This window comes from Melospiza melodia, chromosome 1 (assembly GCF_035770615.1).
Source record: "Melospiza melodia melodia isolate bMelMel2 chromosome 1, bMelMel2.pri, whole genome shotgun sequence".
NCBI classification, from domain to species: Eukaryota; Metazoa; Chordata; class Aves; order Passeriformes; family Passerellidae; genus Melospiza; species Melospiza melodia.
In genome coordinates this window covers 8328738-8342777 of record NC_086194.1, presented here as the reverse complement: position 1 = coordinate 8342777, position 14040 = coordinate 8328738, and the positions used below count along the sequence as shown (strand labels likewise).

Here is a 14040-nt window from a genome sequence, read left to right as displayed (position 1 = left end):
TCCTGATCTGCTGGAAAAAAAGACTGGAGTAAGTGTCCTCAATCATTTCTTGGTTTTGCTTTGAATTATTAAATTTCTCTTCTTCTAAATCTGGTTTGGTCTAGTGGGTGTCAAGTGATGGGACAAAAGCAGCAAATCAGCACGTGCCAGTTTGGGCTCAATTCATCCAGAAACAGCACTTCCAGAAACTTAATGCTAATTTAGTAATTTAACACAAAATAACAGCAGTAGCAACCAGGGTGGTAAAATAATGTTTTATTCCATGAATGAACAAACACTACCATGCCACATCCTAAAGTTCTTTCTACAAAAAGATTGTGGACAGAGCAGATTTTTACGTTTCTCAGTTCAAGTTCATTTCAGGCTCTCGAGCCTGTTCAGCGTAGCAAAATCTGGACACGCAGCATTTTCATGGTCTATTTGGCTTTTTGCCAGATAAAGCAGATTTACACTGTAGTTCTTGTTCACACAATGTCGATGCACTGTAAATTAAAGGAGATAATCCCAACCAAACTAGGTAATTCTTGTGGTTTATCAATATATTTTTTCATGATGGTCAAAGTACAACCAACATTCAAAGCTTAAAATAAAGGTAAGAAAAAAGACACACTAAAGAACACAATGGAAACATCATCATTGCTGTCAGGGTGTGAGTTTACCCACAGTACTATGTAAAAAGTAGGAACTGGCATTGACATTCAAGCTGTTAAAACAAGAAAAGAAATGACATTAATTGTTATATTTCCAAGCTAGTGCTTCTAAGGAGTCCTGACCAGCAAAGAAGTGTTCCCGCATGCATGTCGAACACAAGACTAATATTGGATTGGGGATCTGACAAAGAGCTGACTTACATTCCTTTATATACAACAAAATGAAATATACAGTATTAATACTGGCTGTACATTTGGTCAGAATATTTTACAAGGAGCGACACTGTCAAAATTCCTATGATGCAGCACGTGGAAGTGGATGGAGGTCGGATTCCTTTCTGAAAGCTGAATGTTTTCACAAGGAGTTTTAAAAGTTGCTTTCCACTGCTCAAATGAACAGTTGGACCTTTTAAAGCAAAAAAAAAATCCTCCTTTTTTCCCCTTTTACGGTTGTCAAAACTAGTGTGAAAAGAAGAGACAATTAAATGTGTTTGGAACATGCTAATCATTGACCTGGAATAAAACTAAGCCACAGACAGCATGTGCAGTAAATCTCTGCACATTGTCTCTGTTTAAATGGCTTTATAAGATGATGTGTGAGGTCTCTGGTACAAATTCCTGTACCATAGCCTCACCTAGCTGTTCCCTAGCAGGTTACCAACCATTTGTTCCAACTCTAAAGAAAGAGAAAGAATAATCATGACTGTCGCATATTTTTCTACATCGCAATAAAAAATATCTCAATGTAAGCTGATTTAGCTTATTCATGTGCATATTTTTCAAGGCTGCAAAAGAAAATACTCAATCTTGCTGGCAAGAGCTATTTTGGGAACTCAAGAGTGAGTTTTTCTTTGCTTTATTCCAATAGATCTTTTAATATCTGGGTAGCTCAAGTCCCATTGCCTCATTAGACCCCTGAGGTCTAAAGTGAGTTGGTTAATTAATTTTATGTTTTTCCCCATCCAGAACAAGCTGAGAAGCTAATAAGGTAAGCATGAGACCCAATGAACAACAGAAGTAAAAGCAATACAGAATTAACAAATAATTACAGGGAGGTTAAGATCAGTGTAGCTGTAGTGATATTTTGCCCAACTGGGTTTGTGTATCCTGTAGCAATGACAAACCTCCTGGAGATGGAAAAGAGCAGGCAAGTGCTGTATCCTTCAAAATAATTGTGCTATAATCTTCTCCATGTATTAGATTAGATTTTTTGTTCTGACACAGGGTGATGCTAACTATAGCAACCTTAATGTGGATGATGGATTTCACTGCTACTGCTTGACTGCTTGACTGCAAAGAGACATCAAATCTTCCAGTCCTCAAAGTGGTTTCTTGGAGTGTTCCTTCAAGTTCAATGTCTTCCCATTTTCATTCTAGAAGTCATTTTGTGGCAAACAAAAAAAAAAAAAAAAAAAAATAAAGGAATAAAAAAAAGAAAAAAAACCCAAACAAAGAAAAAGAAGATGTTGGTTGTGATGGATTTATTTCAGACAGCAGTTTCTGCTGAGTTCACCATGCTTAATGTTCTTCCATTTAGGAAGGAGTTGCTGTCAAGTAAAGCAGAGGAGCTGCTTTCAGTTTGGTTTTGTTTTTTTTTGTTTTGTTTTGTTTTTAAATACATGCTAACAACATCTCTTTCTTCAGGAAAATGATCCAGTTGCATATTGTCAGAGAGATCTTGCCTTGTGCTTAGCACGGACAAGTAGGGTTAATCATCCTCCTCCTCCTCTTTCAGTGGGGCCAGTGGGAGCTTGTCTGGAACCTGGAAACACTCCACAAAGAAGTTGACAATGGACTGGTACAAGTGCTGCTCAAACGCTGCATTGCTGAAGTAATGGCTTTGATCAGGGTAAATCTGCAAAGAAACAGGTAAATAAACAACTTTTAGAGTGAAAGTCTCAGGAGTGACCACCCACACCTGCAGCTTGAGCTGCAAACCCTCTGCATCTCCTCAGCATCCCGGGGCTTCCCATGGATGCTCCTGAGCCCAGGATAATTTGGGCACCACAGTGCTCTGCGTGCAGCCCTGCATCTTCCTTCACAAGAAACCTTTCTGGGGGGGAGGATTTTCCACTTAAGTCTGTTCTGAACAGGTTCAGTCTAAGAAGAACCAGCACACATTTTCCTTGTGAAAACCAAAAAACGTGCAGTTTTGGAGAGCAATGGCATTCAGTTATAGTGACTAAAATGAGGGCTTTAAAGCAAAAATGTCATTAGTTAAAAAAATTTAATATAATAAAAATTGCTGGAGAAGTAAATAAATTGGGGAAAAAAATGGTGAAGCCAGAAATTAAATTGTTTAAACTCAACTTTTCAATAAAATGAAGCAGGTAACTTGAAGCAGATCATAATGGGTTGTCTAGGCAGGGATGCTAGGGTGGGTTCATTTTGAAAGATTTAATGGCTTAGACATGGACCATTCAGCAAAACAGAGATATAATTTGGTGAAAGTGGAGCTGTGCCATTCCCAGTGGGATGTCAGATTTAGGCGACATGTATCTTTGTAACCTTTCTGGTTGATTTAATATAAAACCCTCTTTCCCCAAAATTCATCCTGAATTTGTTCTGTTGTTCCCAAAGAAAGTCAACATGCATAAATTCTTTAGGGAAATGTCTGTCCCAACCTAATTTACTGTAATTCAATAATTGTTCTACAACTGTCCAGACCAAAACTCTGATGTCACATAAGCATGGGACTAATAGAAACATTTGATATGCTGGTGCTACTTCTACTGCCAGCCTGAGTTTGCAAGTGGTTTTTCAAACCTTGCTTCATAACAGCAGCTTGAGTTGAAATAGGGAAATAACTGTTCAAGTAGAAAAAAAAAAGAAACATATACTGTACCTGCAAGCTGTAATTAGCCTTTGCCCTAATTAGGTGTGTGATAAGGTCTGTAGTATGTTGAAAATGGATTTTTTCTGTAAAAACAGATTGCAATCATTAAAGAGACAAATTTAATTAACAAAAATCAAAGCTATCACAAACATATAATGAACTCAAATGATGGGCTAACTTACCATCAGCAGTAGGATGAATGATCAAAAATGTCTGGTCCTTTAGTAATGAGACTCTGTGTGATAATTTGCTGATCTGTGGAGGTAAAGGTTGCAATAAGATTAAAAAACTTGTAAGGAATTAGCAATTTATATGGAGGCAATAGGAGTGCTTATTTCCATTTAAAGCTTTATCACCAGGATAACAAGCAGGCACCAGCACAGCACATTCTCCTGGCTACTTATATAAATCTAGAGGTAAAATAAACCCCCACCCTGTGCTGGCAGGGCAATGTCAGCAGCAGGAACCTGTCAGAGACCCTCCTCTCTTCTGATATTGTTCCATAAAAGCCTGAACTGTAGAATACATGGAAAATATCAAAGTGAATAAAAAACTCTGATGAAAAGTGTGCCCAGGTGCCTATATCTAAGGACACTTCATGGATCTGGAGGGACTTTGGTGTGTTTTGGAAGCTGCCTCAATGAGTTCTGGCAGCTTGTGAGATGATTTGATGTGAAATTCAATTGTCCACTGTTGAGAACACCTTTGCTCTCAGCTGTCTTTCAGATCCACAAGGGAATATAAATACAAACAATTTCCAAAACAACAAAAAGCGTTTGCACTAATGTAAAGATTATGAGCACAAAATTTGAGAGACAATGAACTCAGAGAATTTAGGTAGCCAGGATAAATCTTCCCTTGTGAGGGCACAGGGTGGTATTTGCTTTCTCTGTGAGAACAGTGCCAGACCTTTGCTGCCTTCGTGTCTTCTGGCTGGACACAAGGCTTGGAAGCTGAATAGATTTTCTCTGTAATTAATTTTGTTTGTGTGACTATTCTTTATCAGGTTTTGCCTCCAAGTAATTTCAGCACAGGATCCAACTGATCCCATCACGTGTATTAAACAATGTCTTTATTAACTGGTGCTGTGCTTCCTTTTCCATGTCCTGCTCAGTTCTGGCACAGAGTTCTGCCTATCTGAAATATCACAAAGCTTGAGAAAGTCAAGCTGAGTTTCATTTGAATTTGTTTATCTCAGAGAGAATCAAAGTGGCAAGATCATTGGCAAGAACTTTCCAGGAGCTCATGACACTGCGTCCTCTTGGGCACATTTGAGTCACTCAGCTCCTTCAGTCTCTAAAACTGTATTTACCCAATTTACAGAGGCAGACACCAGGGCTAATCAATAAAAACTTCATCCACGATTACTATTAAGACAAGAAAAGCAGTAAGCAGGCTGAAGGACACCTTCAGAGCTCCACTAGAGAGTCCCTCTTGCATAACCTTGCTGCCTCCCCAAAGGAGAGCACATGGAAGGAGAGTTGAGGCCCAATTCACATTTTATCAGGGAAATGCAGTGTCCATGCATTACCTCGTATGCTCTGTTATCAACCCCGTGCAAGCCCAGGTATCTTTCAGAAAAGGCTGAAGCTTGAAGAGAAAAAATGAAAATATCACTTTCAGTCAGGAATACACTGCTGCTTTTTTGTCAAATATAGTAAATGCTAAAAAAACACCTTATTTTCTAACATGGCCTTAATTATAGAGGATGCATTTCTAAAAGATTTGGAAAATGCACTAAGGATATGTGTGATACCACTGTCTGTCATCATCACCATGGACTTCTGGTCTCTAAATAAAACAGAAAAACCTTTTTTTTTTCTTTGTTAATGCAACTGAGAAACTGAGATAGAAGAGCTCTATCAGGTTGTGTCCCTTTCTCCTTTCACATGAACCAAGTTCCCTTTGGTCTCAGGGATGACTGCACAGCTCCTGAAGTCTGGCTGAACACCACTGAGTTCCCTGGCAGCCCCCTGAATTTCAGTGGCACTAAGTGCAAAGGGAACTGCTATCCCTGAGAGAAAGCACCCTCATGTGCAGGGCAGTGCTGTGGTCAGAGGCAGGATGGGCCAGGCAGACTGGACCTCAGCTTGCATGGGTGGGTGCTTCAGGCAGGAAGGAAGCATCTTCAAGGCAGTGGGGGTGGTTGGTGGAAACGGCTGGAGGGGTTTAAAGACGATTCTCCTTTATTTAAAAGGACTAATAAAGTGATTTGATTGCTCTAACTACCATGGTTGGTCTCACTGGTGCAGCTAAATTGCTTTAATGGGGAAAAAAGGTGCATGGCTACTCCTAAAAAGACACAGAATATAAAATAAGCAAGATCTTGGGAAAGAAAAATGGCATGTTTTAAAGGATAGGGAAGAAACATCACCTGTGGTCAGCAGGGGATCTGTGGGCTGAGGAATGGGATTTACCATATAGTCTGAAGTCTGTCACTGGGGAAAGAGCAGCTCCACAAGTGAACACCTGGTTGTCTTCACCAGCTGGAAGCATATAAGTGCTGAGGTAACCACCATAATCCTGGAACAGAAACAGGGCAGGGGTGTCAGTGATCCTGCTGGGAGGCACTGCTGCTTTTGGGTTCAGAAACAGGGCAGCTGAGACCTTGCAGCACATGCTTGGCCATTACAGAGCCTGTAACACCTTGCTCTGGAGAAACACAAACCAAGGGACATCTCCTGGAGGCAGGAGGGTTGTGTGCCCAAGAGCTGGCCTTTCTCATCTCACTCTATGGCTGTAGCTCTAACCAGATCTGTTACCTCGCCAAAATGTTTGCTTTCTCTTACAGACTTTCTCTACTTAAAATGAGCATCACAATTTCAGTGACTGCTGCCAGCCTGTTAACAATTCCCTGCAGAGATGCTGCTCTACGTGCAGCTCTCCTCGCCCACTCCAAGCCCTTGTCTCTCAAGTAAACAATTTACACTCGCAGTCCCACTCTCATCTCAAACTGTTTGTACTTTACAGTGGCTGTTACCCAGCCAGGCACACACGGCAAATCAGCCTCAGAAATCCACAGGGTTGTTGTACACATGAGTTAGATGTACCCACGTTCCCACAGGCTTTAGGAGACAAGGTGAATATAAAATGAAAGTTTGCAATGGGAAAAAAAAAAACCAAATTATCTGATGATGTTTTCTGAGCAACAGTCACTTTTTGTACTTGGAAGTTAATTTAAAAGAAGTCATTGATGAATACATTGATGATATGAAAGCCTCCATCTTTAACATCACTGAGCAAGGTGCAGTCTATCCCAAACATAAATAATAATTAAAAAGCCACCACTGATATATTCAATAAGTCAGGGTTTAACTCAGCTGTTTAGCCATATCAGGCAGCTGGGACAGCACAGAGGAGCAATGTCACAGCATTACCTTCCCAAACACACCGACTCTCGTTTTGTCAATGAAATGCTCCTCCAGCATTGTCCTAGAACATGAGAGAGGAAAAACAATGGGTTAAAAATATTTTTCTCTTTAAGAGCAAAACTTAGAGTAATTTTAATCAGATTTAAATTAAACTAGCCCCAGAAAAAATTCATAGAATGGTTTGAGTTGAAAGGGACCTTAAAGATCATCCAGTTCTAACTTCTCTGCCATGGGCAGGGACACCTTCCACTATCCCAGATCACTCCAAGCCCCATCCAACCTGGCCTTGGGCACTTCCAGGGATGGGGCACCCACAGCTTTTCTGGGCAACCTGTGCTAGTTCTCACATCCTCTCACTTAAGAATTTCTTTCCAATATCTAATCTAAACTTACGCCTTTTCAGTTTAAAGCCCTTTCCCCTTGACACAGACAATCTAAATCATGCCAAGCTGCTTTCACATGGATCTCTCTGATTTAATCTTGTAACCTCATGTGTTGGATTTGACCAAGCAATGGCAACAAATAACCTGCACTACCTCTGGAAGCCATAATAAGCCATTGCACAGCTATTGCAATACTCTGATAGTGGTTTTAACGTGATTATGTGCAGAATAAATCTGACAATATGACAGGACTTGACATTTAGGGTTTTGCCCTGGTTATTCTGTTTAAAAAGTTTAAGGATTTAAAGACGGATTTTTTTCCAACTACCAGGCAAGCAAAAGATTAATGTAGGAACAGATATTCAAGCTTGCTTGTTTGTAGCTGTGTGACTGTACAGAGCTAAAAATAAATAGGCTTTGAACATGTGATACAGATAAGTGTGCTCTAATTTAGCTCTGTTTAAGGCTTGTTTTCTCCCTCTGCTCTGGTTGACATGAGCTGCCTCTCACATGCAGTTGTGATTGCACAACATTTTCCCTCCCTCCCATCTCCTTGCTCTACCCTACACACGATTAAAGCAGTCAGGGCTAATGAGTCTTGGATTAATTGTCTGTGGTATTTTCAGGGTTCCCCGAATGGAGGAGGAATTGAGAATCTGACTCCATGTTCTTAGAAGGCTAATTTATTATTTTATGTTACTACATTATATTAAAGAATACTATACTAAAACTATACTGAAGAACAGAGAAGGGATTCATACAGAAGGCTAAAAGATAATAATGAAAAACTCGTGACTCTCTCCAGAGCACTGACACAGCTGGATGGTGATTGGTTATTAAGTAAAAACAATTCACATGAAACCAAAATGAAACATTGTTGTTAAGCAATGTCTAAACCACATTCCAAAGCAGCAAAACACAGGAGAAGCAAATGAGATAATATTGTTCTCCTTTTTCTCTGAGGCTTCCCAGGAGAAGAATCCGGGGCAAGGAGATTTTTCCAGAAAAGATAACGGTAACAATTATCCCAATGAACAAATTCCTTCAATAACAGCGCCATTCACCTGACAGCCTCCAGCTGATCCTTCTCCTCCAGAAGGCCCAGCCTCCTCTTGACCTCGTGCAGCAGCTTGGCGCCCTGGAAGCCGCTGCCGCGCCCGTCAAACTTGAGCACGATGGCGCTGTGCGAGCTGACCATGACGCTCTCCCACGTCACCTCAAACCTCTCCGTGACGATCTGGCTGCCAGGCGTGCCGTCCCTGGAACAGAAACGGGCGTCAAGGAAGGGTAACAGCACCCAACACCCTCCCCAGGGCTGGGGGATTGCTGTGGGATGGGCGCACACAGCCCCATTGGGCAAAGTAAGGGAACACAGGTTTCTGGAAGGGGACTCCAGTCTCTGCAAGGATGGTGTTGTAGATGGATAAGGAGAGGATTGGCTCTTGCAATTAATAGATAACTCTTTTGTAACTATTAAGAAAATTTTAGTGATGTATACTTGTTTTAAAATTAAACAATTCTTCTCAAGACTTTGAGAAGAAAAAGGCTCTTGTTTATTAAAACCAACTACAGAGAATGGAGAGTTTGAGATAAGCTCAAACTCCCATGCAACAACCCAAAGATAACAAAACATACTGGATTCTCCCCCAAAATTTAAGTGCCTCAGAAGGAGAAGAACCCCAAACTCAACGGAAACCCTCATTTTATAACCCCTCTCAGGTCCAGGATTGGTGGGTTTTGGATCCATGTGTTGATTGGTCAGTTTCTGGCGTTCTCATGGTCCTTATTGATATTCATTCTGGACCAATCATTTCCTCAGGGCGTTGAATGATTGGTCAAGTCCAATCACCCCCTGCCCCCTTTGACCATCGCTCCCACCAAACCTTAGATGTCCCTCCCCAGGACCCACAGCAAATATTCATCAACCCACCCCAAAACAACAATTCTCAACTCAGCCCTAATTTAACACCAATTGAACAGCATTTGTAACATAGTTATGTTATTGTAGTTTAGATGTCCTCTCTTCTCCCCACAGTTCCCTTTCCCCCCTGTATTGCTGCCATCAAACAGCCTGGGCTGTCCAGGACAGGTACAAAGAAGCTGCACAGGTGTCCCTTGCATGGGGCAGCTGGGAATGGAAAACCTTGGTGCTTAGGGGGTGAGGCATGGCAACACCTGACCTCCAATCCAGTTACAAGAAAGCAGTCTCCACCAAAAAATGGCAAAGAGCTGACTGACAGACCTTGGGAAGGGTCGGGGCTGGCTGATGCAGCCCCCGGGTGTATAAAAGACTGAGCATCTGTCTTGAAGATGAACTGGCCACGTGGTATCCATGAGGGCAGTTCCCACCACTGCAGCTTTTTCCTTATGTAGTTCTTTGTTGTATTTTTGTTGAGGTTTAATAAACCTTTTTATATTTTCAAAGTGAGCGGCTGTGTCTCACAATGGTGTGCAGGAGGATGATTGTGTAGGGTGGTTTTTTGAGGCTGGGTGGAAGCTGTGGGTTGGTTTCTGCCTCCCTCTGTGCACAGCAGCCCCCAAGCTGAGGTTTGAACCATACCAGCAAGCACATCTCTAACTGGTCAGGATTCCTCCTGTGAGTAATCAGGTGTCAGTTGAGTTTTCCCTTTTTTATGCCTGCTCTAATGTATATTTGTTTTCTACATTCCCTAAAGTTCTTTATAAATTTCTGCTGAAGTGGTTCTGTCATCACTGCTTCACACAACTACAGAGGGAAAGGACTCTTCTAAAGTTATAAAAAACAACTTAATATTGCCCAGTTTGGCTCAAATTGAGAAGGGGAAAGGAGTGGGTAAGACCTCCTCTTGACCCTTCTGCTTAGGGTCTGATCCTGTACAGGAGAACCATCTTGAAAAATACAGACCCTGCTTCAGCCAGCCTGCTCAGAAAAAATAAGGGATGATGATAATTTTAGGCTGGGATTACTGTAGAGCCACTGGCATTTTTATCTGCTTTTTTTTTTTTTTTTTTTTTTTTTGCCATTTTTGTGGTTCTCAGAGACATCAGGCACTTCTCTGCAGGACTTCAATGCACATGTGTCTCCAGTCATTTACATTTATCCAAGCGAGACCCTGGCCCACCCAGCTCCAGGGGCAGCCTAATCAAGTGCTGGGTGCCTGATGAGAGCCAATCTTCCTGGAGCACTTTGGAAATGAAGCAGGTTTTCTCTGCAGTAGGTCCACGATGTAATGACACGCTCCCTGCAGTGCCTTTGTCCTTCATGGAGGGCTGTGCAGGGTGGCACAGGCGTTCACCAGGCATTCATCCCTCCTGCATGAGGCTTTTCTCTCATGGGCTGTTCCCTGGCAGGCAGCAAGGGATGCACTGGGATGCAGCCAGGGCCAAACAGGTTCTTCCAAGGTCAGTGAATTCCCTCCTGCAGTTTCTTTCCAAATTGCCAAAAAAGCCCCACTCAGTAATGTGCATTATTGTTTCTAAATGTTGCATAAAGAAATACCCATCTGCTCTGCCTGCCAGGAGGAAAACCTTCCTATTTAATATAAATGCTAACTTTGTGGAGATATTCAAAGGTTTCCAGCTCTCTCTTTACTGTCACTTCAGCAAACACCAGCACTTAAAGGAGAATGATTTCTGCATGAGGGCACTTAAATTTAAGCTCTAGTAAGGCTGACTGAATTCCACTCTAAAATTACCTATTAATCGCAAGGTGGGTGCCCTAAGCACTGGGACAGGAAACCAAAATACATCTTGTATTCCTCCTCCTCCCATTTCTGCCCCACAAGTGATTGAAGTGTGCATGAAACGCCTTCACAAAATCCCAAATTTGCTCTGCAGGATTTCAACAGGGAGCTGAAAACCTTGGTTCAAACCTGGGAAAGAAGGGATGTACATCTGGCCTCTCCCAGCTCTGAAGTGAGATGGGGTAGGAACCAGTGTGCTGGACTCTGGCATTTCTTGTACAAAACATCTATTGAAGGTTTCTGATCATGACCAAGGTTTCCAAGCTGCCCTGATAATGTGAACAGAAAGGACAAGAGAGAACTTACACAACCAAAAGCAAGGGGTAGTGAGCGGTGTCTGCAAAGGTTGCTGGCTTTAAGATCTGCATTGGCAATCCTAAGCAAAAAAAAAAAAAAAAAAAAAAAAGAACAATTAACAATGTATCTTTGATATGGCAATGCTGACATGATTCCAAAAGATTGTTCTGGCCACAGATAAGTAGGAGCAAAATGGAATATCACCTTAGAAACACCGATGTTGCCAGAGAAAAGACCCACATTGTGATAGCTGAGGTGACAAGAAATGTAAATGGGGAGTACAGTGAGAGCTGCTCAGTCATGCATCACTTTTACAGCGTTCAATTAACACCTGTCAATAGCTACAATTTTCCTTTTTTGGCATCTGGATGAGTGATGCAGACAGAAATCAATATTTCAGGGCAGCAGAGAGGGAGGAAAATTGGCAATGAAAATGGTAATTTAAAACCCAATTAAGTAGGGTGGCTGGGGGAGAAATAGAATTATTTTGCTATAATGGTGTGAGGACAGAGGGAGAAACAAGTATTTGAATCCTAACTTTCAAAGGGTTAAATTTTGTTATAAATAGGAGGCAAAAGTACTGAAGCCCAAGTTATACTGTTACAAAACCAATGTAAAGAAGGGGTGTGATCACTGAAGTTTCTTTTAACTGAATGTAATTTCTGTGGCTTTGTATCAGTAGCCAAAACTGCCTCCGTAAAAACACTCTCTGCATCAACAACAGCACATTCATTTTTGAAATGTTAACTACAATCTAGATTAGCAAAGGCTCAGCAATTAAATCGGTATTAGGAGCATTTTCAGTAGATTAATACACAGATTAGCAGCATGGTTTAAGTGGTTTGCTTTGCAATCGTTGCCTGACACTCTGCCTAATTAGTTATTCCATCTGAATGCTAATAGCTGCAAATTGGATCAATGGTCCAGGGACAGCCAAAAAGGCCATGGATTGACTTTAAATATTCCAAAGTGCTACGTGCAGTGCTCCCCAGGCTGCTCAGCCCAAAGCTTTGGAAACACAGGGATGGCACAGCAGAATGGCCAGTTTGTATTTATTATATTTATATACACACAAGTATAATTTTGGTTAAATGAGAAGAATTGCAATGAGGCCTGTATTAAAAAAATTTAGTATCAAGCTGAGTTATCCCTAATAAACTGCCAGTCTCACGTGAGCTGGCTCATGGGGGAAATGTGGGTTCTTTATCCATCCTTTCCTGTCCATAAAACTTGGAATTGCATGTCTGTTCCTGTTATTTTATGCACTGGTTTATGTTCCTTATGCCCATGTGGCAAACAGAACATTTTAGGGCCATTGTTGCCCTTTTCAAATGGCAGCCATCTCCCAGCCTTTGTTTCACATTTTATAACTTCTGGAAATGGCTGCAATCAGTAACCTGCCACCAGCACAGCTTGCTGCTTTCACTCCAATCCTCTGGCCTGAGAAATACACTTCTGGCATGGGAAACATTATGGGCCACACTTTGAACCCAGAGTCTTTGGAGTTTTGTCCTAGAGTCGCCACCATACATGCAGGCTGGGAATTTGGGGAGTCATTGTGCATCTCTGAGTATGTGGATTTTCCCCATATGGGGAAGGTATCTGCCTACAGCCAGAGGAGGGTTTTTTTTTAGGTTGTTTCAGGTACAACTCCAGAGACAGGCTTGCATTTTGGCTGTTTGCCACCAGGCTTTTCTCTCCCTTTTTGGGATATATATATATATATGTATGTGTATATGTATATATATATATGTATATATATATATGTATGTGAAGAATGATTATACAAGTGGTAGAAATAACACCAGCTGCAGGTGCAAACTGCTCTTAGTCTCTGCTTTCTTTACTACAGGTGAAATCTCCTTTTTTTTTCCACATAAAGCTTTTCTTTCTTTTTCTTTCTTTCTTTTTTTTTCTTTTTTTTTTTTTTTTTAACCTCCCCAAATCATAGCTTTTTCAAAGAATCCTGAGTGACTCCAAAGGGCAGTCATGCAAGAGTCATCTTCATTCACTGCAGCTCAGGTTGTGCGCTGGGAGGCAGCCACAGCTGTAGGCAGCAAGCACACACGTTATCCCACTCCAAACCCATTTCAAATGACACACACACACCCAGGGCAAAAGCTTCCAACAATGGGGCACCCCAACGTGTCATTTCCCAGAGTGGCTTTTTCTTCACAGAGAAAGTTTTAAGAGTAAAAAAAAACCCAACCCTATCATTTTGCCTTTCTTCAGCTGAGTTCTCATCAAATTCTGCCTCTGTAATAACCTCCTTATGTAGCACATTCCAGGAGAGTGCTTTACAAACTGTGTGACTTTATTGAGAGTCAAAGTCATTTTTCCTCCTGCCAATCTAGTCAGGATGGCTGTATCATTTCACAGCTACAGCAGTGAAAGAGAAAAATAAGTGAGAAGAAAGGTGCTACTTACTGTAATCATCTATCTTGATTTCCATGTATTCTACCTTAGGCATTTGCCTGTCATTTACAGCCAGCTGCACATTTTCATTTACCTCCAGCTCAAAAATTTCTGAAAGAAGAACAAGACAAAATCAAAAAATTTTGGCACAGTTTGTGAAAATGCATTTTAGCATTTTATAGTCGCCTCGATATATACAAAACAAGTTTCCTTACAAATGGATTTCCTTCTAGTCCTCACAGAAGTCCATTTCACTTAAATCTTTGAAACCCCTCCCAAGTTCTGCATTGGCAAAAAGCTGTAGTCCTGAAATCAGAGACATTCAGCTGATTTGCAGGAGGTGGAGAGGTGACCTGGGACACTACC

General features: G+C 41.4%; 1 protein-coding gene across 5 annotated transcripts in view; it reads right to left on the bottom strand.

Moving 5' to 3' along the window:
* Positions 1–240: 240 nt before the first annotated feature.
* DPP6 (dipeptidyl peptidase like 6) overlaps positions 241–14040 on the bottom strand; it is a 574879-nt gene continuing 561079 nt past the window's right edge. For all 5 annotated transcript variants that reach the window (XM_063181571.1, XM_063181626.1, XM_063181427.1 and 2 more), the window contains exons 18-26: positions 13687–13785; positions 11269–11338; positions 8305–8499; positions 6864–6918; positions 5904–6009; positions 5018–5076; positions 3669–3741; positions 3496–3569; positions 241–2505 (exon numbers count right to left, since the gene is read on the bottom strand). In XM_063181571.1, the coding sequence (XP_063037641.1) occupies positions 2359–2505; positions 3496–3569; positions 3669–3741; positions 5018–5076; positions 5904–6009; positions 6864–6918; positions 8305–8499; positions 11269–11338; positions 13687–13785 (878 nt within the window). In that variant the 3' untranslated portion in view covers positions 241–2358. The remainder of the gene's footprint in view (positions 2506–3495; positions 3570–3668; positions 3742–5017; positions 5077–5903; positions 6010–6863; positions 6919–8304; positions 8500–11268; positions 11339–13686; positions 13786–14040) is intronic.